This window comes from Lycium ferocissimum, chromosome 2 (genome assembly GCF_029784015.1).
Source record: "Lycium ferocissimum isolate CSIRO_LF1 chromosome 2, AGI_CSIRO_Lferr_CH_V1, whole genome shotgun sequence".
Classification (NCBI taxonomy): domain Eukaryota; kingdom Viridiplantae; phylum Streptophyta; class Magnoliopsida; order Solanales; family Solanaceae; genus Lycium; species Lycium ferocissimum.
Genome location: NC_081343.1, coordinates 66977213 through 67003064, shown reverse-complemented (window position 1 = coordinate 67003064; position 25852 = coordinate 66977213). Strand labels below are relative to the sequence as shown.

Below are 25852 nucleotides of genomic sequence, written 5' to 3'. Positions count from 1 at the left end.
TTTTATTTGATTCGGTTTATCGATTTGGTGCGGTGGAGTTTGTGGGTTTACTTTTGTACACCCTAGTGACAGCATTATAAAAAAGAATCGACCTATTCTGGTGGGTTGACAACATTGAATATCTAACTGATTTTGGCATTTTCCAAGAGTATCCTACTTTATGTTACTACAGAGGAGATTACTTAAGTTGCTCATAATGGGAATTCATTTATGAAGTTAATATGGACTACTCATTTTATCATCATTCTACTAGCACTCAAAAAACTTGGGATTCTGAATTGCCATGGGAGCTTGTGATTCCTTCTTAATATAATATAAAAGTACTTAACCAATTAAAATATAATAGGAGTATAAAATAATTTGTTCTATTAGACATGTTTTATAGCAAAATACAATTGTAAACTCTTGGAAGATAAAAATAAAACAAAACAAAATACACCCAAATTCTAGGCCAAACGCTGATAATACTTCATGCTTTTGTTGTCCAACGGCCATTGTGACAGGATTTGCGAGATTGAGATGTCAATTTTAGGTCATGCTACTAGAACATATTCTATTCGTCCAGACTTGGTTAGCTGGGATTGAATGTATATATTTATTGTGAGGTAATTTTGGCTATAAGTTAACCAATCTTTTTTCTTTCCCACTTCCGGTATCCACATTGAAGCCTGACAATCGGGATTCCGGTCATTTGCACGATTGTCCTTCAAAGGCACTACTCTTTAATTTTTGCCCCTCAAATTGTTTTTTCGTCTTTCGCCTAATATCCCGAGATTCTGGGTTCGAACCTGGCTCAGTCAAAAAAAAAAATGCACAAGGCAGAGATTTGTACCAAAATTAGGCCTATTCGGTCAAAAGTTAAGACTTAAGGCAAGCTTTTACCCAAAATTAGACTTACTTGGGCAAATGTTAGGCCTTAAGGCAGAGGTTTGTGTGAAGACAAACTTTTGCTCAAACTCTGTCTTTTAAGGTTCAAACTCCGTTTGAATCCAAAACTCTGCCTTGCGAATTTTTCTTTAATTTTTTTGACTGAGCGGTGGTTCGAACCCGCAACCCATAATTTTAAGGCGAAGGGCAAAATTAAAGACCAACAATTTGAGGGACAAAAATTAAAGACCAATGCCTTTGAAGGACATCCCACCCAAAAAAATGTCAGGATTCCCGCCGTGTAGGACCCATTTATGGGGAGGCGTCCAGAAATGGGCTCCTTGCTAAGAATTTTATCATACTCGTAATTCGAACCCCGGATCTAATTGGGAAGGACTATCCATTAAAAGACATTCTTTCGCGGTAAGTTAACCCATCTGTCCCTTGAGGACATTCGATAAAATAAAACTAACCCCTCTAAAAGCGTGGATCAACTTGTAAGAAAATTTATCAGACACAAAAAGTTCACACTCAAAACTCCCATTAAAAGAAAAACAGAACCCCCACCGTGTACAAAATAAATTTTGTATTTAAAGTACAAAGCGTTTCTTTCCTCCCCACACGGCTAGAAGTAGATAAACAGAATTAATCCTAACTCCCACATGATGAAAAAAAGTAAAAAGTCCCGAGATGAAAATGATCCAATTTGACCACTGTACATTGCTAACATGAGAAAATGGAATAATCTAGAATTTCGAGTAACTGGCCAAGCGACTTTGTGTTTTTTTTTTTTTTCAAACAAAAAGTGAAAATACGAAGAAAAAAAAAATCGAATGAAAAGCGTCCCAAAGAGGGGGGGTGCTTTGGGGGCAAATGCTTACCCAAATGGGGGCGCATGTTAATTTTAGGTTATGGGCTTTGAAAAATAAATACCCTTCGCTTATCCATTATATGGGTGTCACTAAAATAACTCAACACCGATTTTTTTTTAGAAAATAAAAATAATACGGAATTATTTTTATATTTTTTTTGGAAAAATTATCCGCCGGAAAAAAAATGTTAGTTATTTTAGTTTATAAAAATTAAAGTGAAAATACATATAATTTGACCTATATTAAACTTTTCCGGTAAAGTGAAAATATAATTTGACCATATTAAATGGTGATGTGTATATGAGAGACACATATCTTGCTTCGTTTTAACTCATTCAAATATAGTCAACATATCCATTTAATCCCCTTACCGTGGGGCTTTGCGGCTTGATTAGCATTAGGGATTGGTTAGCCTTAGGATTGCCTATACAGTTTCTGTTGAAATCTCTAGTAATTAAACTTTTTTTTTTTTTTTTTTTTTTTTTGCGCTGGGAGGTATTATAGTTTTGACATTCAATGATACAGTAGTGGAACTGCGTGTTATTTGTCTGTAAAATATGAGAACTTCTAGAAATACTACGCACATACTGTTGTTTTCTGAAATATTCGACTGCTATACATCAGCCTATCAGTCACCTAATCAAACTTTTTTTCTTGCATTTTGAGTTTTTGATTGTACTTACCCTCGTCATTCTCAACTTGGCTTTTTTTTATAAAATGTGCTCTTCATTTTTTTTACTTATTTTGATAGCGATAGGTGATTAATTCTTGAACACCTTAAAAAAAAAAAAGAGTTGTAATACGGCACTAGAATTAATGAAAAGTACAGCTGAGATTCTATAAGACATGAAGAAAAATACAAAAGGAGAAAAAAGAAAATCATAAACATGAGAAGGTGAAGGTACTTGTACATCATTGATGGAGGCAACTAGTATCCTCACCATAAATTTGCGTATGTCGAGTCCTTTTTCTCAACAATTGATTGATTGATTGAGCAATTAACAGAGACACATATTCTGCAATAAGTGGACCGGAGCCCAGAAGCCTCTTTAATAAAACAAACCCCTTCATCATAGGCGGGGCTAACATATACCTATAAGTTCACGTGAATTATACGTATAAGTTTACGTGAATCAAATAATTTTTGCTCAGATTTTATAAAATACATATTAAGAAATTCACTGAATATTCATAAATATATGACGTTGAACCCAATTATTATTACTCCTATATATTAATTTGAGATTTATATAGAAATTCATAAACTTGAAATCCTAGATTTACCTCTGCCCTTCATTTCTTTTTTGATTGTTCTGTCACTTATTCACCAATTATTTAAAGAGCTGTCATGGTGGAGAGAGCTCGCTATTGTCTCAGCTAAAATGTACCATTGCTTGTGGAGAAATGGAGTTGATTGCTTAGACACAAAGGATAAAAGACGGAAAAAGTATTAATTATATATTCTGCAATTTCAATAATTTTTATATTATCCTGTAATTATAATCAATCGAAACTAGTTAGCACTTATTAAAACTTTTTTCTAGGTAATCAACTTGGTTTTATATACTATAAAAAGCTAATGTAGACTGTAATTATCCTTAATAACCAAATAGTACTAAATTTGGAGTCCAAATAGTACTAAATTTGGATTCCAAATTTTGGACTTTAACTATGTAATATTTTTTACTCTTATCAGTATGTTTTACCAGTTCAGAACAGGTTACTTACTTTCATCAATTCATGTTTACAATAGAAAGTTTATCCATGTTTACAATAGAAAGTTGCAAATTGGATGTATGGTCCAAAACCATATGAATTGCAACCTTAGAATTGGGCTTGCTCAGAAGCAAGTCTTGATCCTTTATATGCTTTCTTGTGATAGAATGAAAATTTCTACATCATCATCCTTGACTTCACCGAATTTTCTCAAGAACAATGAACAAGAAAGGAGTAATGTAAAAGGGAAAGTGACGGTGAAACCTAAGATTAATCAAGAAACAATTTTATGTGTCTCAACAGACACGTGTACAAGATCAGAGCCACACACAACAGTTTTTGATGGATTTAATCTAGACCGTGGGATTGAAAATAAGCAGCTGTCAACCAGCTGTGATAAAGGCTTCTAGAAGGCATGTGCAATGCACATGATGGAATCAAATTTGTTAAGTTTGTTATTTAGACTAGCCAATAGAAATAGGACAAAAGGTATAGGATTAATATTTTTCTTATTCAGTATTTTTTCATTCTTACTTGTATAAATACATGGTACCAGTACGTATGAAATACACAGCAGAAAATTCTAAAAAACATTTTCATTGCTTTTCTTTATGGTATCATAGCAGTGAATCACAAATTTCAAATTTGATACAGTTTCTTTTCTTCAACCTACATCAAAATGGCCGATGAAAACAACAATTCTGGAACTTCAATTGGAACTGAGGCAGCACCAACAGCTGCAGTCATTGACTCCAACCATGCCTATTTTCTGCACTCTTCTGATTCCCCTGGTATGGCCCTTGTGAACAATCTCTTTGATGGAAGAGGTTACCAAGGTTGGGAGAGATCAGTCCGAATAGCCTAGTGCTCATCTTTCACCAGATTTAACATCACGCATTTGCATCCTTGGAGTAGATGCAATGATATGGTAACATCTTGGCTTCTTAATTCACTTTATAAAGATATTGCAGACAGTGTAATATACTCTAGAACTACTAAGGAACTCTGGACAAGCCTAGAACACAAGTTTAGCGGGACAATCAAAAGGAAAACAATGGGACTAACAACATTGCAAGTTATTTCACACAACTTAAGAGGTTATGGGATGAACTTGACTCTTTGAACGCAAAAGGAATTAACAAGGTTGGTTTGATTTTGCTAAGGAACTAACAACGAATCAAACCAACCCGACATTACAGTTATTTCACATAGAAATATTTATTTTAAAGTTTCTTTAACTTTTTCATAGGTCTTTTAACATATTTATAGGAATGATTTAATGAAGCCCAATGATATTAGTAACTCAAATAAACTCAAAAAAATCAAATCAATACTAATGCTAACAAAAGAAATGTCTAGAAGACAATAATTTTGCACTTAGTGTGTGCTTTAATATTTAGTCACTACTTCTTTTAGCATGACTTAAAATTATGATCATTTTTTACATGCCTTATAAATTAGTTGTATTTATCTTTGGAAGATGAAAGAATATTTTAGTACAATTATCTCCATCACGTTTTGTGTTCTTTTCTTAATAAATAGATGATCGGGTAAAGAAAATTTAAATGATGTTTATGAAGACAATGTAAAAAACCCGAAAAACCCGAGCAACCCGAAAAAACCGAGCTGAAAACCCGACTTTTGTTGGTTTGGTTTGGTAATATTCTAATACTTAACCCCTTACCCAATATCAATCATGCTTATTCACTAATCTTACAAGATGAAAATCAAAGGGAGACTTATATGAGCCCATCCTTCATGGTAGTTAACTTTAATTAGTATAAGAATGGAAAACAAGTTCAGAAGTTTCCAGGTTCTGGATCTGGATCAGGATCAAAACCAAATACTAAATATCCAAGGATGAACAATGCTCAACAACCCACAAGGTTCACAAAACAGAGCTAAAAATTCAAAAGCAATTTTTTTTAACCCTAATGTTTCTTGTGCTTATTGTGGAAAAGTAGGTCATGTCATGGATGATTGCTACAGGCTACATGGATTTTCTGATAATTTTGAGTTGACAAATGAAAAGACATATGCAGGCAATATCAAGGGAAATGCAGTTCTATTTGCAGAGGAACCAGAGAACAACAACTATATTAATTTTGATACTATCAATCAACTCATGAAAAAGGAGCAGTTCAATCATTTTATTCAGATGGTCAAGCAGATCAAGGCACCAGAGTCTTCACAAGTAAATACAGGATCTGAAATTAATGCTAATGCAGTTGCTGGTACCATTTCAAAATACTTCGGAAAATATTTTCAGTTTTTAACTCCAGCACCTAGATCATAGATTCAGGTGCTTCAGAGCATATGTGCTTTAATTCAGCCTCTTTTATATCACTGTCACCTCTTTAGCACCCAGTCAATATAAATTTGCCTAATTCTGATTCTATAGTTGTCACACACAGAGGTAATGTGTCAATATATTCTGATCTAATATTGCACAATGTGCTTTAGGTTCCTAGTTTCAAAAACAACTTTCTGTCGGTTCATATATTCACTATTCAATTTAAATGTGCAGTTTTCTTCACATCTACTGCGTATATGTTGCAGGGCTCTTTAATGAAGAGAGTTCAAGTTTTTGATCAAGCTAAGGAAGGTCTTTACTACAACTCAATCCTAAGGAGTCTAGTTCCAACCATGAAGTTTCCATGACATCTCAGCCATTTTCTAGCTTTACTAGTCAAGTGTCTTTACCTGTTTCAGTTTCTTTTCCAATTTATTCTAATGTTAGTACCAATGTAAACCTATGGCATGCAAGACTTAGGCATTTTCCATATTCATCAATGAAAAATGTCGGTTTCCTTTCTATTCCTCTTGATTTTACTTGTTATTATGATATTTGTCCTCAAGCTACGCAAACTAGGTTACCATTTTCTACCAGTCAAATCACCTCTAAATATGTTTTTGAACTAATTCATATTGATACATGGTGACCATACAGAGTTCCTACTCACAATCACTATAAGTATTTTTTTTTCACTATAGTAGATGACTATAGTAGATGTACTTGGACTTATTTGCTTGCAACTAATAGTAATACTTTCACTGTTATCCAATGTTTTCTACAAATGGTTGAAAGGCAGTTTAGTGCAAATGTGATATTCATCAGATTTGATTATGCCATGGAATTAGGGAAAAGTGAAGTTATTTCCAATTTTTTCAGCACACAAGTAATAATTCATTAAACTTCTTGTGTTGCCACCCCACAACAAAATGGGGTGGGTGAGAGGAAATGTGCATTTACTTGAAGTTTCCATGGCATTACTTTTTCAATCTAAGCTGCCAATGATTTATTGGGGAGAATGCATCCTGTGCCTACCTTTTTTGTCAACAGATTACCTTCTAGAGTTCTTCATGGAAAAACAACTTATGCGATTTTGTTTGGTTATTCACCATCTTATCAGTTTTTAAGGTGCTTTGGCTGCTTATGTTATGCAAGTACTTTGGCTGAAGGTAGAGGAAAATTTGTTTGAAGAGCAAAGAAACTTGTTTTTTTTTTTTTTTTTTTTTTTTTTTTTTTGGATATCCTAGTACTCAAAGGGTTAAAAACTTCTTGATTTAGAAACTAAGAAATTATTTGTCTGCAGAGATGTACATTTCTTTGAAACTATTTTTCCTTTTCATTCCGCTATTCATTCTGTTCCTACATCTCTTTTTCCTTCTCCTAATATGGTTAATGATTTTCACCACCATCTTCATCTATCACTGATACAGATCCTAACATTCAACCTACTAACCCTTCCTCTCCTATTGTTTCATCACTTTCTGATTCACCACCTTCTATTTCGCTATCTCATGATTTTGCACGTGTTATACAACCACCACTCCCTCATGATTCACCACCCATTGTACAACCACCACCACCCACTAGAAAGTCACAAAGGGAGAATTTTGGGGTTCATCCTTCTCATCTTAAAGACTATTTTTGTAACTCTATTTTTCTAAGCAATGTCACAGAATCCTGTTTTGGTAGTCCCTAGTCCTCCGCCTTCAATTTCTTTTCCTACTATTTTTACTCCTAATCAGAGTATTATTAATTCTACTTCCATAATCACAGAACCTACCAACGTTTACCAAGCTTGTACTCATCCGGGTTGGATCAAGGCCATGCAAGATGTAATTGAGGCCCTTCAACAAAATCAGACCTGGGATGTTGTTTGTTTACTTAAGGGTAGGAAAGTTATTCCTTGTAAGTGGGTGTATAAAGTTAAATAACATGCATATGGTACAATTGAAAGGCTAAAGGCTGGATTAGTGATTAGGGGAGATAAATAAAGAGAAGGGATAGATTTCAATGAAACATTCCCCAGTGGTCAAAATAACCACTATCAACCCAAAAATGAGTGGGAAGTTTCTCAATTTGATGGTAAAAAATGGGTGGGAAGTTTCTCAATTTGATGTTAACAATGTTTTCTTGCAAGGGGACTATAAGAAGAGGTTTATATGAAATTTCCTACTGGTTTGGATCTCCCTCAACCCAATCAAGTTTATAGACTGATAAAGTCTCTTTATGGGCTCAAACAAGCCTCTAGGCAATGGTATGTCAGGCTTGCAGGAGCACTTAGTTTCAAAGGTTTTACAGCTTCTCTTAATGACTACTTTTTGTTTTTTAAAAACACTGGAGATTCTATTGCTGTAGTGACAGTCTATGTTGATGATATACTGATTACAGGGGATGCTATTAATGAAATCTCAGCACTAAAGTCATTTTTTCATCAGGAATTCAAAATAAAGATCTTGGACCACCACATTATTTTCTAGGCATTGAAATTCTAAGGGAAGCTACTAGTTTCATAATGAGTCAAAGGAAATAAACCTTAGACTTGTTGAATGAGTTTGATGTCACTTATCTTGGTTCGGTCTCATCTCCCATGGATCCTTCTCACAAGCTCTCTGCAGGTTCAGGAATTTCAATGTCAGATCTATCAGTTTACAGAAATCCTATTGACGAGATAAATTATTTGACACATACGAGACCGAATTTATCTTTTACAGTACTGACTCTTAGTCAATTCATGCAAAATCCAACTATTCCTCATTTTAATGCGGGATTAAGGGTTCTTCGTTACCTGAAGAAATTCCCAAATCAAGGCCTTTTCCTTAATGCTTTATCTTCCTTCTCTCTCAAGGCGTTTTGGGACGCCAATTGGACTTCATGCTGTGATTCGCGTCAATCAATTAGTGGTTTTTTCATCAGCTTGGGTGGTTCTATGATTTCATGTTAATCGAAAAAACAGGCTAGTATTTCTATGTCATTTGCAGAAGCAGAATATAGGTCAATGAGGAGATTAGTTGCGGAATTAACATAGTTGACAAGATTACTTACAGATCTATCGGATTCTCCTTCACTTCCGGCGTTGATTCACTCCAATAGCCAAGCGGCTATTCATATTGCTCGAAACCTCGTGTTTCATGCATGTACGAAACACGTAGAACTTGATTGCCACTTTGTTAGGTAACTGTATTTGGCTGGGTTGATCTTTTTAAGCTTTGTTCCGTCCAAAGACCAACTATATCTTCACCAAATTCTTATCGGGTCCTTCTCATCAGAATAATCTCTACAATTTGGGTATCACTTTGCTCCCCTCCAACTTGAGGGGGGATGATAGAATGAAAATTTCTCCATCATCATCCTTGACTTCACCAAATTTTCTTAAAAACAATGAACAAGAAAGGAGTAATGGAAAATGGAAAGTGATGGTGAAACCTAAGAATAATCGAGAAATAGTTTTATGTGTCTCAAAAGACATGTGTACAAGATCAGAGCCACACACAACAATTCTTGATGGATTTAATCTAGACCGTGGGATTGAAAATGAGCAGTTGTCAACCAGCTGTGATAAAGGCTTCTTGAAGGCATGTGCAATGCACATGATAGATTCAAATTTGTTAAGTTTGTTATTTAGACTAGCCAATAGAAATAGGACAAAATGTATAGGATAAATATTTTTCTTATTCAGTATTTTTTTCATTCTTGTATAAATACATGGTACCAGTACGTATGAAATACACAACAGAAAATTCTAAAATACATTCTCATTGATTTTCTTTATCTTGATTTTAGAGGGCCATCCTCGTAAGTGTATTGTTTACTGTTTAGCTGCCTAAAAAAGATTCATTTGATTGTTCCATAATAGTAGGTCCAATTCATTCATTCTGAATATTTCGAGTACGACCCAATGTTTTCCTCGCGTGTTGTTGGGCTGATTTACCCTTTTATTAGGTTATAATTAATTTTTCCCCCTATTTTCAAAATTTATGTAAATATAACTCTAACATTATCCTTCTTGACAACACATTATACTATCATATAATGTTTGTTCATCTATTTCTGAACGTTACAAATAAAACATTAAACTATTGTCTAACGTTTGTAATAACTTACAAAATTTTAATCCATGATCTAAAAGGTCCATAAGTTATAAGAGAAATAAAAAGGGTCATTTACTAAACATTTGTCGGAACAATTGGTGAGAATTTCTATAAAAAGTTCTCAAAGTTTTACTTTTAATGAAAGTTTTATAAGAACCATTTTTTCTCTTTGCATAGCAATTCTGTCCTCTGATTTACTTTTTGTAACAGATAAAGAGAAACCTTAATAACACTTAATAAACACTAATAATGCTCATATACTTAAGTGTACGTCTCTACTCTTATAAATCATGACAAATCAAAAGGGGATAACTACGCGAAAGAGCAAACATATGCTTTTATTTACCGTAAATAGCTAGAGTTTGTAAAAATTACAGCCTGTAGCTAAATTTTCATTTTAATTACAATTCATAGCTTTGGCATATCCGCTGCTTCACCACTGTATTCTCATTGATACTGCTTGGCGATGTTCTTTGCTCCCTCTGTCTGCGCCGCCGTCATGGAGAACTCGTCATTGCCGGCGATGTCGCTGAGTTTGCCGTTGTCAGCGATGTTACTGAGTGTATTCTCAAATCTTCTCCCTCTGTCTGAGTGTATCTTTACCGGTGCATTCCTATAAAGATCCTTACCGGTGTATGTTTACCGGCGACGACGCCGTTGCCGGTGGTGTATTTAAGATCCAAGTGTATTTTATTTCTTGTATCACTACTAAAAAACTGTCAACAACCGACGGCCCGCGTCGATTTTTTCATTGACACAGATTTTTTCATTGACACAGACGGAAAATCGACCTATCACGGTCTGTTGGTTTTCATAGCGTCGCTTTTTGAAAACCGACAGACTACGTCGGTTTTTTTAATTTTTTAATTTAAAAAGAAATAATATAAATTTTATAAAAAAAAAAATATAAATTTTATAAAAAAACAGACGCACTTATTTATTTTTATTTTTAAAATAAAAAACCGACGATCAGTCAATAGCTTTCCGGAAATTTTACGAAATTAATTTTCAGAAAAACGACGGACTGTGTCGGTTTTCTGAAAAATTTCATGCATGCAATTGCTGCATTTTCTGCAGCCATACCTGCACAAAACCAGCACCAAAACCTGCTCAAAACCAACACTAAAACACTCCAAATCAATTCTAAAAGAGCTACAACATATAAAATCACCCTAAGTAACAATCAAACATATCAAACACTATCTAAACACATCAAATATGATCTAAATAGACCTTCAAAGTTCAAAAATATTTAAATCTCATACCAAAAGTACCATTAACTAGTTCTATATAGTTTTAACATAAGTCCATTATGAAATTCAAACTACTACAACTGATCATCTGGTGTCCGGGCTACGTAATCATCGTCATCATCATCTTCCGGGTCGGGGAGGGGGGAGGGGAAGGGGGCACGCCAAATGGTCTACATGCAATGTGGCTTTTAACTTGTGCCTTAAGAGATTCAAGGTTCGCTTTCATGAAGTTACTTTCCTCAACTAGTTTTGCCTCGGCCTTAGCTAATTTCCGATTAAGTTTTTCGATTTGCTGCGCCATAGCTGCGACCTGAACACCATCAACTCCCTCGGCTTATCGAGAAGACCCTTCACCTTGCAATACTGACCGAAGGCGACTTAAGTTGTTCCTTGAGCTAGACTGTACGCTCTACCCTATTGTACTCCCCCACCTGCTCTACACCAAAAATCTACCTCTAATTCCGGTGGAGGACGACTCGGGTTGGTTGTACTGGTCCACATCTTGCATAAATTGTGTCTGTATATATAAAAATGAAACTTAGTAGATAACGGATATATCATAATTAGACTTATATATAATTACTTAAATAATAAAATTATCACTTACATAAGAATCACGAGCCCTGTCCTCAACCCATACGATCGGATCCGACTGATGTTTTTTTTTTTTTTTTGTGGGTCTTTAGGAATAGCTGATCTTGAGTCGGCATCTGTCCCGTAGCTGCAAAAAAAGAAGAATTAATAACTCAATAATGACATATTGATCATCGGTAACTTTAAAAGTATAAAGCTACTTACCATTGTCCCAGCCACGTGCCCCCGACTTCTTGCACCCGCAAAGGCGCAAAGAGCCACCTTTCTGGGACACACGGGTAGTCTTTGCCTGCTCAGACTTGGCGATAAACTCAGGAGTTCGTTATGCCTCAAGTTGCTCCCAGTGTCCGTCAGTTAGCCATTGTGGCTTCCTCATATACTTTCTAGCCCTCGAAAACCAATCAGACAACCTTGCACTCCCCTTCCTCTCAAAGTTCTCATCAACCCTATCATTGTCCATTGGATCCTATGTACACAACATCCGCAAATCATATGGCTAATGTTAAATGATTTATATAAAGGAAAATTCAAGTTATGAAATGTATAATAAGATGCATACGTTAAACTCTCTAAACATAGTTTGTCGAGTATCATATGGGATTTCACCCCATGAAGTATAAAACCGATCGGCATAAAGCCTCCGAAAAACATCCAGTATGGCTTTTGTGGTTTCGTAACCTGGATAGTACCTGCAGTTAAAAAATTTAACGCATATAAGATTAAGATGGAAAAAACTTTAGGAAAACTTAATAAAATATAATCTTACCAGCTCCTTCAGGCACGATGAAAACCTGACCGATGGAATCTATATCTCCGGCTGTAGACCATGATATCCCAGTGCCTATGCGCAGTACCGGTTCAGGTGCAGGTGCAGGAGGATGGGTCTGAGCCTAGCTAAGAGCTGGTGTACTGAATGGCTGTGACTCAAGCTCAGAGCTGCTATCTCTAAGGCGCAAATTAGATACACTGGGCGGTGTACCACCTGGAGAAGGAGAAGGAGACTGGCCGATGTGCTATACCCACAAATTATTGAAGTTATAGAAATATATTATAATAAGAATTCTAACTTAAAATATAACTTAAGAATACACAATCTCAACTAATTCTAACTTTGACTTCTCAATAGCAATTCTAACTTTAATAACTTATGGATTCTAACTTCAATATAATTTTTAAAAGCACAACCCAACCAATTCTAACTTTGAATTCTCAATAACAATTCTAATTTTAATAACTTATGGATTCTAACTTTAAGTCTAAAAATTGAAAAGTAAATCTAATCAAATAAAGTTTACATTTTAGTTTAGAGGTTATGGAGATATTATAACTTAAAAATTCTAACTTTGAAAAGTACAATTGTCACGACCCAAATCTGACACTCAGGCCGTGACCGGGCACCTGACGAGCTTCTACCCATAAGGCGAACCCTCTAAGCTAATCATGCAAAAATTAACGAATAAAATGAATAATACGCAAAGTCTCATAATATAAAGAAAAGTGCGGAAGCGAAATACAAATACTGAGTCTTGCCCATAAACCCCATAAAATGTCTAAGTCATGGAACTACTAGTCTGAATATAAAAGTACGAGACGTAGCTCGGAATACTACTAAGTCAACTAAAGAAGAAGAGGCCGCCATGATCTAATGGTGGCTCACCTCGACTGAACTGGACTGAACGAAGCTAGAATGAATCAAGTATCGGCTATCTGGTCACCGTTAACCACACCTGCACACATACAACATCAACAAGCGTGAGTCTAAAAGACCCAGCAAGATCATCAACTCTCACTTACCCGGGGCAAGTCTTTGAAATCTCGGATAATGCATAAAAGCAATTACACGGTACAAGTATATTAAATATATACAAACAACGAAGCTAAACGAAATCATGAAGCGAGAAACAAGCAAGACATGAAATACTCTAAATCTAAATCTATGCTCACGGGACATAGTACGTATTTATCTATGTCTTACCCCGTTTTTCCGAGAGGCATTATTTACCCCCATCTTACCGGACGAGCAATAGATGCACTACACCGAATACGAATCTATGCTCACGGGACATAGTACGTATTCGTCTATGTCTTACCCGTCTTCCGGAGAGGGCATTATTTACCCCCATCTTACCCGGTCACTTAAATTCTAGCATCTATCTCTCAACGAACATTAATGGGACCTATGGAAGTGTGCCTCTACGAAGATATGATAAGTGTAACACACATCCAATCAATACCACTTCTAAACTTTACATTTATATAAATAGTATCCATGTAAGCGAAATTACGCTAAAGGACTCATACGGTCATTACTTTAGAAACTTGAAAATTATCCAATTTAGATCATGCTTGCCCACTCACACGAACTAAATGGTTTAAATGCATACATACAACACAATCATATGCTTTTTATGAAAAGCAAGTAAACTAAGAGTTTAAGCCTCACTTGCCTTATAACCGGAATGCAACCTCTCCGAAAGTGCCAAATTTCCTTCAAACAAACTCCAATAGCCTCAATCTATGCAATACCATAAATAAATAGTCCAAATTAGCCTAGGAAAACTAATCCTATAATTTTAGGTTAGAACTAAATTTTAACATTCTATACCTTGATTCCATGATTCTTTTAAAAAAGTGAAATTTGTATCTCAATATCATTAACAAATAATTGTATAATATACTTATATATGTATGTGTTCCACTCCCAACATCCCAAAATAAATAATGTTTATCGAGTACAGTGAAGGAAAACACAAAAGAAAGAAAGAAACAAAATGAGCAAAGAAATAAAAGTGAGCAACTACATGGTTGCACGTGAATTGCAGAAAAGAAAAAGAAGCAATTTCACAATTTGAACCCCACTCTCTCTGCCAATCCCACAATTCTTCATAATAAGACAAAATCCCTTGCAACATGATTTCTTAAATATCAAAGTCAACAACATGCTATGTACCTGAATCTTTTAACTTTGGAAAAATTCACCGTGTTAGCAGTTGCACAGCAATTTTCATGCTCTCTGTCCGTCTGTTTTTCTCCTTTTAGGTTAGAAGTAAGTTAATAATTTTTTTCTTGTATTTTCCCTCTACCCTTTGAAAATATAACGTGCACAGTAACCAGAATAGTGGGCTTGGCCCACTCACTCCCTAACTTAACTAATTCATGCACCTTTCATATACTATATCATAAACAAATATAATATTTCTAATAATAATCTACATATATATTATAGGAATATAATATCCGCTTCGATACGAAACCTGCTAAAATTAAATAAGCTACAAATAAAGAAGTCATTCTAGACACTTGAAAAAAATATCGGGTTGTTACAACAATCACAACCAATTCTAACTTTGAATTCTCAATAACAATTCTAACTTTAATAACTTATGGATTCTAACTTTAATATAACTTGGAAAAGCACAATCCCAACTAATTCTAACCAAGCTAACACAAATACATTGACAATGAAATAAAAATAGCATATATATATATATATATATATATATATATATATATAACTTTCACAAATTCAACATCAAAATAATTTAAGAAAGCACAATACCAACCAATTCTAATATAACTTTGAAAAGCACAATCCCAACAAATTCTAACTTTGAATTCTCAATAACAATTCTAACTTTAATAACTTATGGATTCTAACTTTAATATAACTTTGAAAAGCACAATCCCAACCAATTCTAACTTTGAATTCTCAATAACAATTCTAACTTTAATAACTTATGGATTCTAACTTTAATTCTAAAAATCGAAAAGTAAATCTAGTCAAACAAAGTATACATTTTAGTTTAGAGGTTATAGAAATATTATAACTTAACAATTCTAACTTTGAAAAGCACAATCACAACCAATTCTAACTTTAAATTCTCAACAACAATTCTAACTTTAATAACTTATGGATTCTAAATTTAATATAACTTTGAAAAGTACAATCCCAACTAATTCTGAAAATTGAAAATTAAATCTAGTCAAATAAAATCTAAATTTTAGTTTTGAGGCTATATAAATATTATAACTTAACAATTCTAATCTTGGAAAGCACAATCCCAACCAATTCTAACTTTGAATTCTCAATAACAATTCTAACTTTAATAACTTATGGATTCTAACTTTAATATAACTTTGAAAAGCATAATCCCAACCAATTCTAAAAATTGAAAAGTAAATCTAGTCAAATAAAGTCTACATTTTAGTTTTGAGGTTATAGAAATACTATAACTTAACAATTCTAACTTTGAAAAGCACAATCTCAACCAATTCTAATTTTGAATGCTCAATAACAATTCTAATAATTTATGGATTCTAACAAAAAGCACAATCCCAAAAAAAAAAAAAAAAATAGTCAAATAAAGTATACATTTTTGCACATATTCAACATCAATAATATTACAAACAATGATAACTAAGCTAACATTGACAATGAACATAAAATATAGCACAATCTCAAGCACAAAAAAAAAAAAAAAAGTTAAACTAGTCAAATAAAGTTTACATTTTTTCACAAATTCAACATTAATAACATTACAAATGATGTTTAACAAAGCTAAATAGAGTAACATTAGGCCTAAAATCTACAAATAAAACTAAAATTGAAAGAATTTTAAAAGCCCTAATTTAAAAGAAACTAACCTCAATTTACAAGTTAAAAACGGGGCTGGGGTAGGTGGGGGTGGGCTACGCAGGTGGCGGCGGGTGGGCGGCAGCTGGCAGGTGGCGGGGGTGGGCGGCGGGTTAGGGTTAAGAGAGAAGGGTTTTTTTCCGGGGAAGATGGGAAATGATTTTCCAAACCCGTTTGGCCATATTGTTGAAAAAAAAAAAAAACAACGGACAAAACCGACACGGTCCGTCGGTTTTTTAAATAGTTGACCTGCCTTTGACAAAAAAAAAATATATATTAAAAACCGACGTAGTCTGTCGGTTTCCTTAAAAAAATTTGTTTATTAATATTTTAAAAAACAAAATGAATTATAGATTATTTAATATATTTTTAAAACTAAAACAGACATTGTCCGTCAGTTTTTGTACAAAGAATTTGGTGGAAATATAATTTTAAAATTCTGCGAAAAAAATCGACGTTTTCCGTCGAGTTTTTAATTAAAAAAAAAATTAGAAATACACAAAACCGACGCACTGCGTCAGTTTCTGTCAATTTTTCAAAGCGACGCAGTCCATCGGTTAGTTGTCCGTCGAATTTTGGCAGTTTTTTAGTAGTGATATATCTCAAATTTGAGTGTATTATTTTCCTTGTATCCTCAGATCTGAGTGTACATTTCATTTGAATACAACTTAGTTGAATACATCTAACTTGGATACATCGAAATCTGACTTGAATACAACAAAATCTAACTTGAATATAGCAAAATCTAACTCAGCTGAATTTTGAATACAATTTACTGTAGCATGCGAATACAATCTACTGTAGCTACGAAATGTAATTAGCTAAAGTGAAGCTATGCCTTAACAAAAAAAAAACCCTCAAAATGTAGTCATTTGTGTAAGTTCCCCAATCAAAAGCGTAAAATAAGTTTGTCTAATTAGGTCAATAAAATTATTGGTAATACAAATTACTTGCAGACAAACCCATAATTCCTTTTCCTTGCTTTCATTCTTTTCTTTTGAAATCGAAAATTCTTACTTGAGAGATAAGTATCTCATGAAATATAGATAGACACAAAGAAAGGTTAGTTACAATAATTTTATTTTATTTACATAAGCTTTGTTGAGCAGCGTTATTCATGCCTGTATATACTGATCGGAGATACCTCACAGAATCTAAGGCGTACAAAATTAAGCTAGCATGTATAGTTACAACCGTTATAGAAAGAAATATAAGTATCCCATAAAAATGTGTACTAGATTCAATGCTATATATCATATCAACACAATTTATTTATTTTTTGTCTCTTACGGTGTCACTAAATTTGGTAAAGAGATGGCCATCACTTTGTTAATGAAGTTAGCGCAAGATTCGTATATTTCATAAACTCTCTTTCTTTAATATTTTCTTTACTCATTGCCTCTCTTTTTTCTTCTTCTTCTTCTTCTTCCCTCTCTTACTTTAGTTTCTCGTAATTTTTTGCTTATGCCCATACAAAGCTTTCTCCATGAAGTTCCAATCCTCCGAACTTCCAATAGGGAAACCACAAACACGAAGAAAGACGGCACCAAAACTTGCTCCTCTTGTTGCCATTACAATCCTTTTCACAATTATTCCTATTTACTACCCTTCTATACGTTATTCTTCTCAAAAGAAAATCTCCGAAGTTATTTCTTCTAATTCAGAAGATACAATTCAACCTGTAGAAGATACAATTCAGCCCGTTGATCATTTGGATAATGATTTGCAAGTTAATCATCCATGTCCCGTGGAGGACGTCCCCACACAACCTTGTAACGTGCCCATAAAAGAAGAAGAGGAAGAAGAAGAAAAAGAAAAACCCGATAAATTACCGGAAAAAGATGAGAAAAGTACAAAATTTGTGACAAAAAGTGACACAACGGATAAAAAAGTACTACCTGAACCTAGAAAAAAACTTGAGAGACGTGATCAACGTGCTAGAAAAAAATCCGGACATCGTCAACGTGATTTTACAGTCCCCAAAGTCGTCCCACAAAAAATAGATCAGAAGAACCCACCTAAAAATGGTGATATTAGAAATTTGACGTCTGAAGTATCAAATAGTGAAACCTGCGACTTATTTTCAGGGGAATGGGTGAAAAATCCGGAAGGGCCTTATTATACAAATGATACATGTTATGCTATTCAACAACATCAAAATTGCCAGAAATTTGGTAGGCCTGATACGGACTTCTTGAAGTGGAGATGGCAACCTGATGCTTGTGAGTTGCCAATATTTGACCCTACTCAATTCCTGGAACTTGTTAAAGGCAAGTCTCTTGCATTTGTTGGAGACTCTGTTGCTAGAAATCATATGCAGTCATTGATATGTCTCTTGTCCAGGGTAAGCTCACATTATTGTTCGTTTTCATTAAATAATCCTAATTCTAACTCATTCATTTTGTCGTTGAAATTCCATTGATCTTGTGCTGACTTAAATTTCAACGCAAGTTAGTGCTGGTCTTAACACCCGTATGAAGATTGGCCGCAAGCCGAGCCATACCACCCACCCTACTATACCTCCTCGAAGTGGCCGTTCTACAACCGTCCAAAAAGAAACTGCAATAATCTTGAATACAGTTTATACTACAATATATAGAATGCCCATAAAATACCGCCAAATTTAAGGTTTGATAGTTGAGGAACACAATAAGTCAAACACAAAATTGAAGTTTTGCGAATTAAAACCTCTTATAGTGTTTAGCCTGCATGATTTTGGTGCGTGTTGGAAATATCAAAATAATGTATATTTCGTGTATAGGGTGAATGGCAAATTCATCACTGTTGCCTTTCGATTCATTTCTCATGCGTACGAGCCGAATTTTATTTACTAGCTTAGTAAAAGACAATTTCATTAAGATGAAAGAAAAAAATTATGTTTAATTAATCAATGAAGAACTCTTTCCTTTTGAGATACTATTCAAGTCTTTCAAACAGTATAAAATCTAAGACACGATAGTTCATATGTTGAAACTTTTATAGTATTTTCTTTCAGGTTGTATACCCCGAGGATATTTCAGAAACACAAGATGAAAACAGACGTTGGATATACAAAGACTACGACTTCAACATTTCCATGTTTTGGGCACCCTATTTGGTAAGAACTGAAAAAACTGATCCGAATGATGTCACACAACCCTTCAATTTGTATCTTGACGAATTCGACGAATTCTGGATGAACCAAATCCAAGGTTTCGATTATGTAATTATTTCTGCTGGCCACTGGTTCTTCCGTCCAACAATGTTTTATTTAAATCGTCGCCTTGTTGGCTGCCTCTACTGTCCACAATCCAACGTTAGCCATGTAACATCGTATTTCAGCTATCGACGGGCTTTTCGGACAGCATTTCGTGCCATTAATAGCCTAGAAAACTATAAAGGTGTAACGTTTTTGAGGACCTTTGCACCATCACATTTTGAGAATGGGCCTTGGGATAAAGGAGGAGATTGTGCAAGGACTAAGCCATTTAAGAAGAATGAGAAGGTACTGGAAGATTACAATTTGGAGTTTTACAAGATTCAATTGGATGAATTAAAGATTGCACAAAGAGCAGGAAGAAGAACAGGGTTGAAATTTAGGTTGTTTGATGCGACACAACCTATGTTGTTAAGACCAGATGGTCATCCTAGTAAATATGGTCGATGGCCTAATCCCAATGTTACAGTGCCTAATGACTGTGTTCATTGGTGTTTACCGGGACCAATTGATGCTTGGAATGATTTCTTAGTAGAGTTGTTGAAAAGGGAAGTAGGAGATTCATAATTTATGTTAATTTTTTCTTATCTATTAGGATTTGTTGAAAGAAAATATCTTTTTTCTTGTTATCTGGTACTTAAGTGTTTTTTTTTTTTTCACTTCCTGTTTCTTTCTTTTGTTTGGTTAGAAGGAGAAAATTGCTCCAATAAAAAAGAAAAATATAAAGAACGTGCATTTGCAAATAATACTTCTGTAAATTTATTTTTTGGAATTCTTCCATTTTATTCGAGCAACATATCTATAACACTACAACTTACAATAGTTCTACTGTTTGGAGTTCTAGTGTTCTGGTTTTTCCATATTATATTTTTCTCTTGTAGTGTAATAAAATGTATTAGATGAGGTTTTATCTCGTTACACAGTATTCCTCTTACTTGGAAATTAGTACTATTTGTTATTCGTTAAAAGTTTGGTCTAGTAATTTCTGATCCTGAAAATTTAGCATGTTGTTAGATCTATCCATAAATTAAAAATTGTTACTATGATGGGGCAAAATAAAATATGAAAACGTGTCCTTAGTTACCTCTCTACTGGAGACAACTAATAGCCACCGGTCCACCACACGTCACGCCAAATATAATATTTTAGAACCCTAGTGGAGTAGTAGTGGTATATATGAGCCACCCAAACCACCGACACTAGTACCAACACAATTGCATATTGTACCACCAAATTTCTTTTCATTGCATTCTTCCCTGTGTTTCACATATACGCAGAAGCTTCGGGACACAGCTAAAGTCATTTTTAAGAAATTAGTGCTAGTCTAAAAAACAATGTACAGTTTGAGACTTTTGCATTACTCTAGTTGGACATTTGAGTAATCAAACAAAGTATCATAGTCGATCATGTAGCACATAACAGAATCATAAATTTGCAAATACTAATAATTACTAACGAGTGAATGTTTACTAGCTCAATTATTATTAGGGTCCCCTTATTAATCTAATACTATAAATTAAGAGAATGAGACCCTTAACGAGGATTGGATTACTACCTTTCAAGTAGAAGTATAGTTATGTGTGTGTGCTATAATTAGACTGTACTTATTACTACTTACTGGTTTTAAATCATGGATCTGTAGTGATTAGGATCCAAATTATAGCTGCTAACTAACGGGGAATTAGTACTTAGTATTACCAAGAAGAAAACAATAACCTTAAAATATGTGATTTGCACGTTCCCAGAGTCAACATACATGTGCAACTTGGTCCCCTTTTCATTACATCCACTTTGTATTTTTAACAACTTATTAAGTACTTTTTTTCTCTCCTTTCTCTCATCTCCACTTTCCCTAAAATGGAGCTTCCCTTTGGGAAATACTCCAGTACTTCAACCCAAAGAACCCCAAGAATATTCTTAATTTTAGTTTTAGCAGTTACAGTTCTTGGTCTAATCCCTCTTTATCACCCATTTAATTGGTACCCAACAGATTTAGTAACCCAATATCCATCTGAAATTTCACCCACATACCATGCTGAAGAGCAAAAAATAAAGATTAAAGAACCAGAGACATGTGATATTTTTACTGGAGAATGGGTTTGGAATCCGGATGGTCCATATTACACGAATATGACATGTTATGCAATCCATGAGCATCAAAATTGTATGAAATATGGAAGACCAGATAGTGATTATTTGAAGTGGAGATGGAAGCCTAATGGGTGTGAATTGCCTATTTTTAACCCGTTTCAGTTTTTGGATATGGTTAGAAATAAGTCTTTGGCACTTGTCGGTGATTCAGTTGGAAGAAATCAAATGCAGTCCTTGATTTGCCTCTTGGCTCGGGTATTATTTTCTTCTCTACACTTTTTTTGTTAATTTTAGTTGAAGTTTTATCTTCTAGATGTTGATCTGTGGTGAATTACTGCTTCTATGAAATTGTGTTATGATTTATCTTAGTTTTGTTAAATTCTAGCTTGGATTAGCTACTTGAGTGCATAATTTAGGGTTAATTGAAGATTTGGTCTACCTAAGGCTAGTAATTTTCAAGATTTAGTTGAAATTTCATGGAAGACGCCATTGATGGGTCAACGATTGTTGCTTTCCAGAATGAAGTCGTGAAAAGTAGTAAAATGTGGAGGAATAATGGGAAAATTGAATATTAACAGTAAAATGGAGGACTTGGAATGTAAAGTTTTGTTCTCATGAAAAGGGAGTTGGATGGGTCTTTAATTTTTGCCCCTCAAATTGCTGGTCTTTAATTTTTTCCTTCACTTAAAAAAGTGTCGAAAATACCCGATTCGAACTCGGCTCAGTAAAAGGAAAAACAATTTCGCAAGGCAATGTTTCGTGAAAAAGGAAAAACAATTTCGCAAGGCAATGTTTCGTGAAAGTTAGGCCTTATAAGGCATAACTTTTGTAGTTCTAAGTTATACATAAGACAAAAGTTATGTTGGACAAGGGGTAAAGTTATGCCTGACATAACTATTACATATAAAAACTATGCTTTAGGGATTCGTAAGGCATAACTTGCCTTACGAATTTTTTTTTTTACTTGCCTTATGAAGTTTTTTTTTTACTCTGCTGGGATTCTACAACTTTTGCTCGGATAGGCCTAATTTGCTACGAAATTGTATCTTGCGATTTTTTTTTTATATGCTCTGCTGGGTTCGAACCCAGAATCTCGGGCTTATTTTCGGCCACTTAATGTGCCGAAGGGAAAAAATTAAAGACCAACAATTTGAGGGGCAAAAATTAAGGAACACCCCGAATTTGTGCAAATTTCCCAAATGTGATAGGGCACGGTCCGACGTCGTTGAATCTCATCTAAACTGTTCAAAGTAGATGCCAGTCTAGTCATAAACCATTATCAATTAAATAATATTAACTACAAATTATTGTAATTAGTAAGCTTAAATTTTTTTCTTCCCTTCCTTTTAATTTGGGGTAAAAATAAAATTCATAATAACATAGTCATTCTCCTTTTAAAGTTGGTTCATCTAGTCCAAAAAAGTTTTTTCTCATTTCATTATTAATCATCCCTAAAAAGATAAATATAAAATTACTACGAAAAGAAAAACAGAGACCTACGACCATAGGGGGGACATTGGGGGCCGGCCTGAAATTTGTCATATTGCATTTTTTTTTTTTTTTTTGGAAACTCCAGGAAAACCCGCAGCCGCTACCCTTCGGGTGCGCACTGGGTAAACCCCCCACTGTGGAATAGCCTGCAAACCCCACAGGGGATGTAAACCGCACTAGGCAAGCCCTGTGCGACAGGCTCGACTGAGAAGGCATTAGGGGGGTTCGAACCCGCGACCTCCCTTAGGGAGGCCTCCCCTCAAACCAACTCAGCCACACCCGAAGGTGAATCCTCAGAAAGTCTCTTTTGTTACAATAGGGGGGACTATTTAGCTAGATCCAAAGAGCTTTTCCCATTAAGTAGTCTGTATATATCTTAAAATAATGTATCGTGACACATTGTTAGAGAACCCAAGCCTGGTAACGTGGGTTTGTAACTTGTTAAAATATAATTGTGCCCTTCTAGAGATTTATTTGTCTAAATCGTTAACAACCATGACCACGGTACTTATATTAGTCAATTAATACAACACTTTATAATATCCCCGAGAATCACTTAGGAACAACCTGGATTCTTGCTTGCCACTGCATGTGCCTGAATTAGCGTTAAGCTAATCTTAAAAAATCGCAGTGAGAATGATCAAAGAAGTACGAAAATTTTGATCTTGTTTTCTGTTTCTCTTCAGGTGGAATATCCTGTTGATATATCTGATAATCCAGATCAAGCTTTCAAAAAGTACAAATACACAACTTACAACTTTACACTAGCAACATATTGGTCACCCTTTTTGGTGTCAACTAAAGAAGCAGATGCAGATGGTCCAAGCCATACTGGAGTCTACAACCTTCACCTTGACCAAGCAGACGAGAAATGGACCACCGAAATTGAAGGATACGACTACGTCATCTTAAATGCCGGCCACTGGTTTGCCCGGGTCAGTGTCTATTTCGAGAACAACGAACGAGTCGGCTGCCGGTACTGCGGAATACCGAATGTTCCTGAACTCCCACTTACCTATCCCTACCAAAAGGCATTCAGAACTGCTTTTAAAGCGATCAACAACTTAGAAAATTTTAAGGGGGTGGCAATTCTTCGGACTTTTGCACCATCTCATTTTGAAGGAGGGGAATGGGACAAGGGAGGTGATTGTGTAAGGACAAGGCCATATAGAAGTAACGAAACAGCGTTGGAGGGTCAAAGCTTGGAGCAATACAGGATCCAAGTAGAAGAGTTTAAGGTTGCAGAGAAAGAAGGGAAGATAAAGGGGAAGAAATTCAGATTGATGGACACAACACAAGCCATGTGGTTGAGACCAGATGGTCATCCAAGTAAATATGGGCATTGGCCAAATGCAAATGTGGTATTGTATAATGATTGTGTTCATTGGTGCTTGCCTGGTCCTATTGATTCTTGGGCTGATTTCTTGTTTCATATGTTCAAGATGGAGGGCACCAGATTCCCAGAAGAAAAGCTTCAATGAGAGCAAAAATATACAATGTACTCTGATTTTTTTATTTGCTTCATTTGTTTTTAGGATTACTGTCATTGAAAGAGGAACTCTGTTACTTGGATCGTTATGGTTGTGTTGAAAATGTAACCATAGCACTGTTAGAAAAGTGGTTTAACAAAAAAGCCTTGTTGAAGTTTATAGAGCTGATGATATTTCTCCCCATTGACCAAAGGGTAAATATGGTGCTGCAGAACAACTTGATAATGACTGCAATTCCTGCTAGTATAGTTCAAATTTAACAGAGCCACAGGCCCATACAGGAATGGAATGTTTTTGGTATAATTGAAATAGGGGTGTTGGAGGTACGGTCGGGTATTGATAACTTCAGTTCGGTAATTATGGTTTTTGGTTTTAAGAAAAATGTTATACCATTGTCATACCGAACTAATTCGGCATATTATCTATAGAGAAATACCTTCGATGATAGCCAAATGGTTCAAATATATCCCTCCTCCGTGACGCATGCTCAAGGTCAAATGCTATATGATGTTAACATTTTGATGAGTGACATTATGTGGCATGTCATCTCATCACTCCAACCCATTTTTTTATCCCTTTCCTACTTCTTCCACCACTAATACCTCCGCCACTACTACGACACTCAACACTACCATAAATCAATTATTCTCATATTAATAATCATATATATATATATAACAGAAAAGTCGTAATAGCATATTTCATATTAAACAAAATTGAACATGGCATTGAATTAGAAAACTAGACATTGTAGAAACCATGAATAATTAAATTCTGTGTAACTAATTTCTTGTAACTAATTTCTACATAAAATAATACATGAATAACCTCATAATTAATCTCATACTACTAATATACATGCATAACTCTAACCAACTACCAAACGACCTCTTACTGCTTGCTAAAACTAGACATTGTAGAAACCATGAATAACTAAATTATGTGTAACTAATTTCTACATAAAATAATACATGAATTACCTCATAATTAATCTCATACTACTAATACATGCATAACTCTAACCAACTACCAAATGACCTCTCTTGCAATTGCAGGGGACGATTGGTCTAGATGCTAAAAAAGAAAACAAAAAAACTACATCCACTTATGTTTTGTTTCAAATTTGATCAATACAATGACATATATGGAGGAAAATTTGAAAAGAGCCACGTACTAATTATTAGGCAAAAATAGATAATTTGACTAAATTACTGCTAATTAAAGGGGATTGAAGGGATTTTGCATCTTTCTTTTGATCCACTTTTTCG

The 25852-nt window shown here is 34.6% G+C and overlaps 3 protein-coding genes and 2 long non-coding RNA genes across 5 annotated transcripts; 3 read left to right on the top strand and 2 right to left on the bottom strand.

The window, feature by feature from the left end:
* Positions 1-5317: 5317 nt before the first annotated feature.
* On the bottom strand, positions 5318-9207 carry LOC132046965 (uncharacterized). Its single transcript, XR_009412795.1, has 3 exons — positions 8534-9207; positions 6225-8357; positions 5318-5445 (listed from the first exon to the last, which is right to left on the bottom strand). It is a non-coding gene; the product is annotated as an uncharacterized LOC132046965 (long non-coding RNA).
* LOC132046964 (uncharacterized) lies at positions 5323-6326 on the top strand. The gene is made up of 2 exons (XM_059437821.1): positions 5323-5689; positions 6015-6326. The coding sequence occupies exons 1-2, from the start codon at positions 5323-5325 to the stop codon at positions 6044-6046; spliced, it is 399 nt and encodes a 132-aa protein (XP_059293804.1). The 3' UTR covers positions 6047-6326.
* A 3938-nt stretch (positions 9208-13145) lies between the features above and the next one.
* Positions 13146-14316, bottom strand: LOC132048346 (uncharacterized). The gene is made up of 2 exons (XR_009412951.1): positions 14127-14316; positions 13146-13410 (listed from the first exon to the last, which is right to left on the bottom strand). It is a non-coding gene; the product is annotated as an uncharacterized LOC132048346 (long non-coding RNA).
* Positions 14317-17387: 3071 nt separating this feature from the next.
* LOC132048345 (protein trichome birefringence-like 19) lies at positions 17388-20435 on the top strand. The gene is made up of 2 exons (XM_059439253.1): positions 17388-18660; positions 19312-20435. Exons 1-2 carry the CDS (start codon positions 17803-17805, stop codon positions 20077-20079), a joined length of 1626 nt encoding a protein of 541 aa, XP_059295236.1. The 5' UTR covers positions 17388-17802; the 3' UTR covers positions 20080-20435.
* Positions 20436-21332: 897 nt separating this feature from the next.
* On the top strand, positions 21333-24767 carry LOC132046963 (protein trichome birefringence-like 19). The gene is made up of 2 exons (XM_059437820.1): positions 21333-21858; positions 23781-24767. Exons 1-2 carry the CDS (start codon positions 21370-21372, stop codon positions 24573-24575), a joined length of 1284 nt encoding a protein of 427 aa, XP_059293803.1. The 5' UTR covers positions 21333-21369; the 3' UTR covers positions 24576-24767.
* The last annotated feature ends 1085 nt before the right edge of the window (positions 24768-25852 follow it).

What these genes read in the sequence shown, in the direction of transcription:
- LOC132046964 (XM_059437821.1), top strand. Translation starts at nt 5,323, where the DNA reads ATGCTCAACAACCCACAAGGTTCACAAAACAGAGCTAAAAATTCAAAA. An exon ending in TAATGCTAATGCAGTTGCTG is followed by an intron (nt 5,690 to 6,014) that starts GTACCATTTCAA and finishes TATATGTTGCAG; the next exon opens with GGCTCTTTAATGAAGAGAGT.
- LOC132048345 (XM_059439253.1), top strand. Translation starts at nt 17,803, where the DNA reads ATGAAGTTCCAATCCTCCGAACTTCCAATAGGGAAACCACAAACACGA. An exon ending in TGATATGTCTCTTGTCCAGG is followed by an intron (nt 18,661 to 19,311) that starts GTAAGCTCACAT and finishes ATTTTCTTTCAG; the next exon opens with GTTGTATACCCCGAGGATAT.
- LOC132046963 (XM_059437820.1), top strand. Translation starts at nt 21,370, where the DNA reads ATGGAGCTTCCCTTTGGGAAATACTCCAGTACTTCAACCCAAAGAACC. An exon ending in TGATTTGCCTCTTGGCTCGG is followed by an intron (nt 21,859 to 23,780) that starts GTATTATTTTCT and finishes GTTTCTCTTCAG; the next exon opens with GTGGAATATCCTGTTGATAT.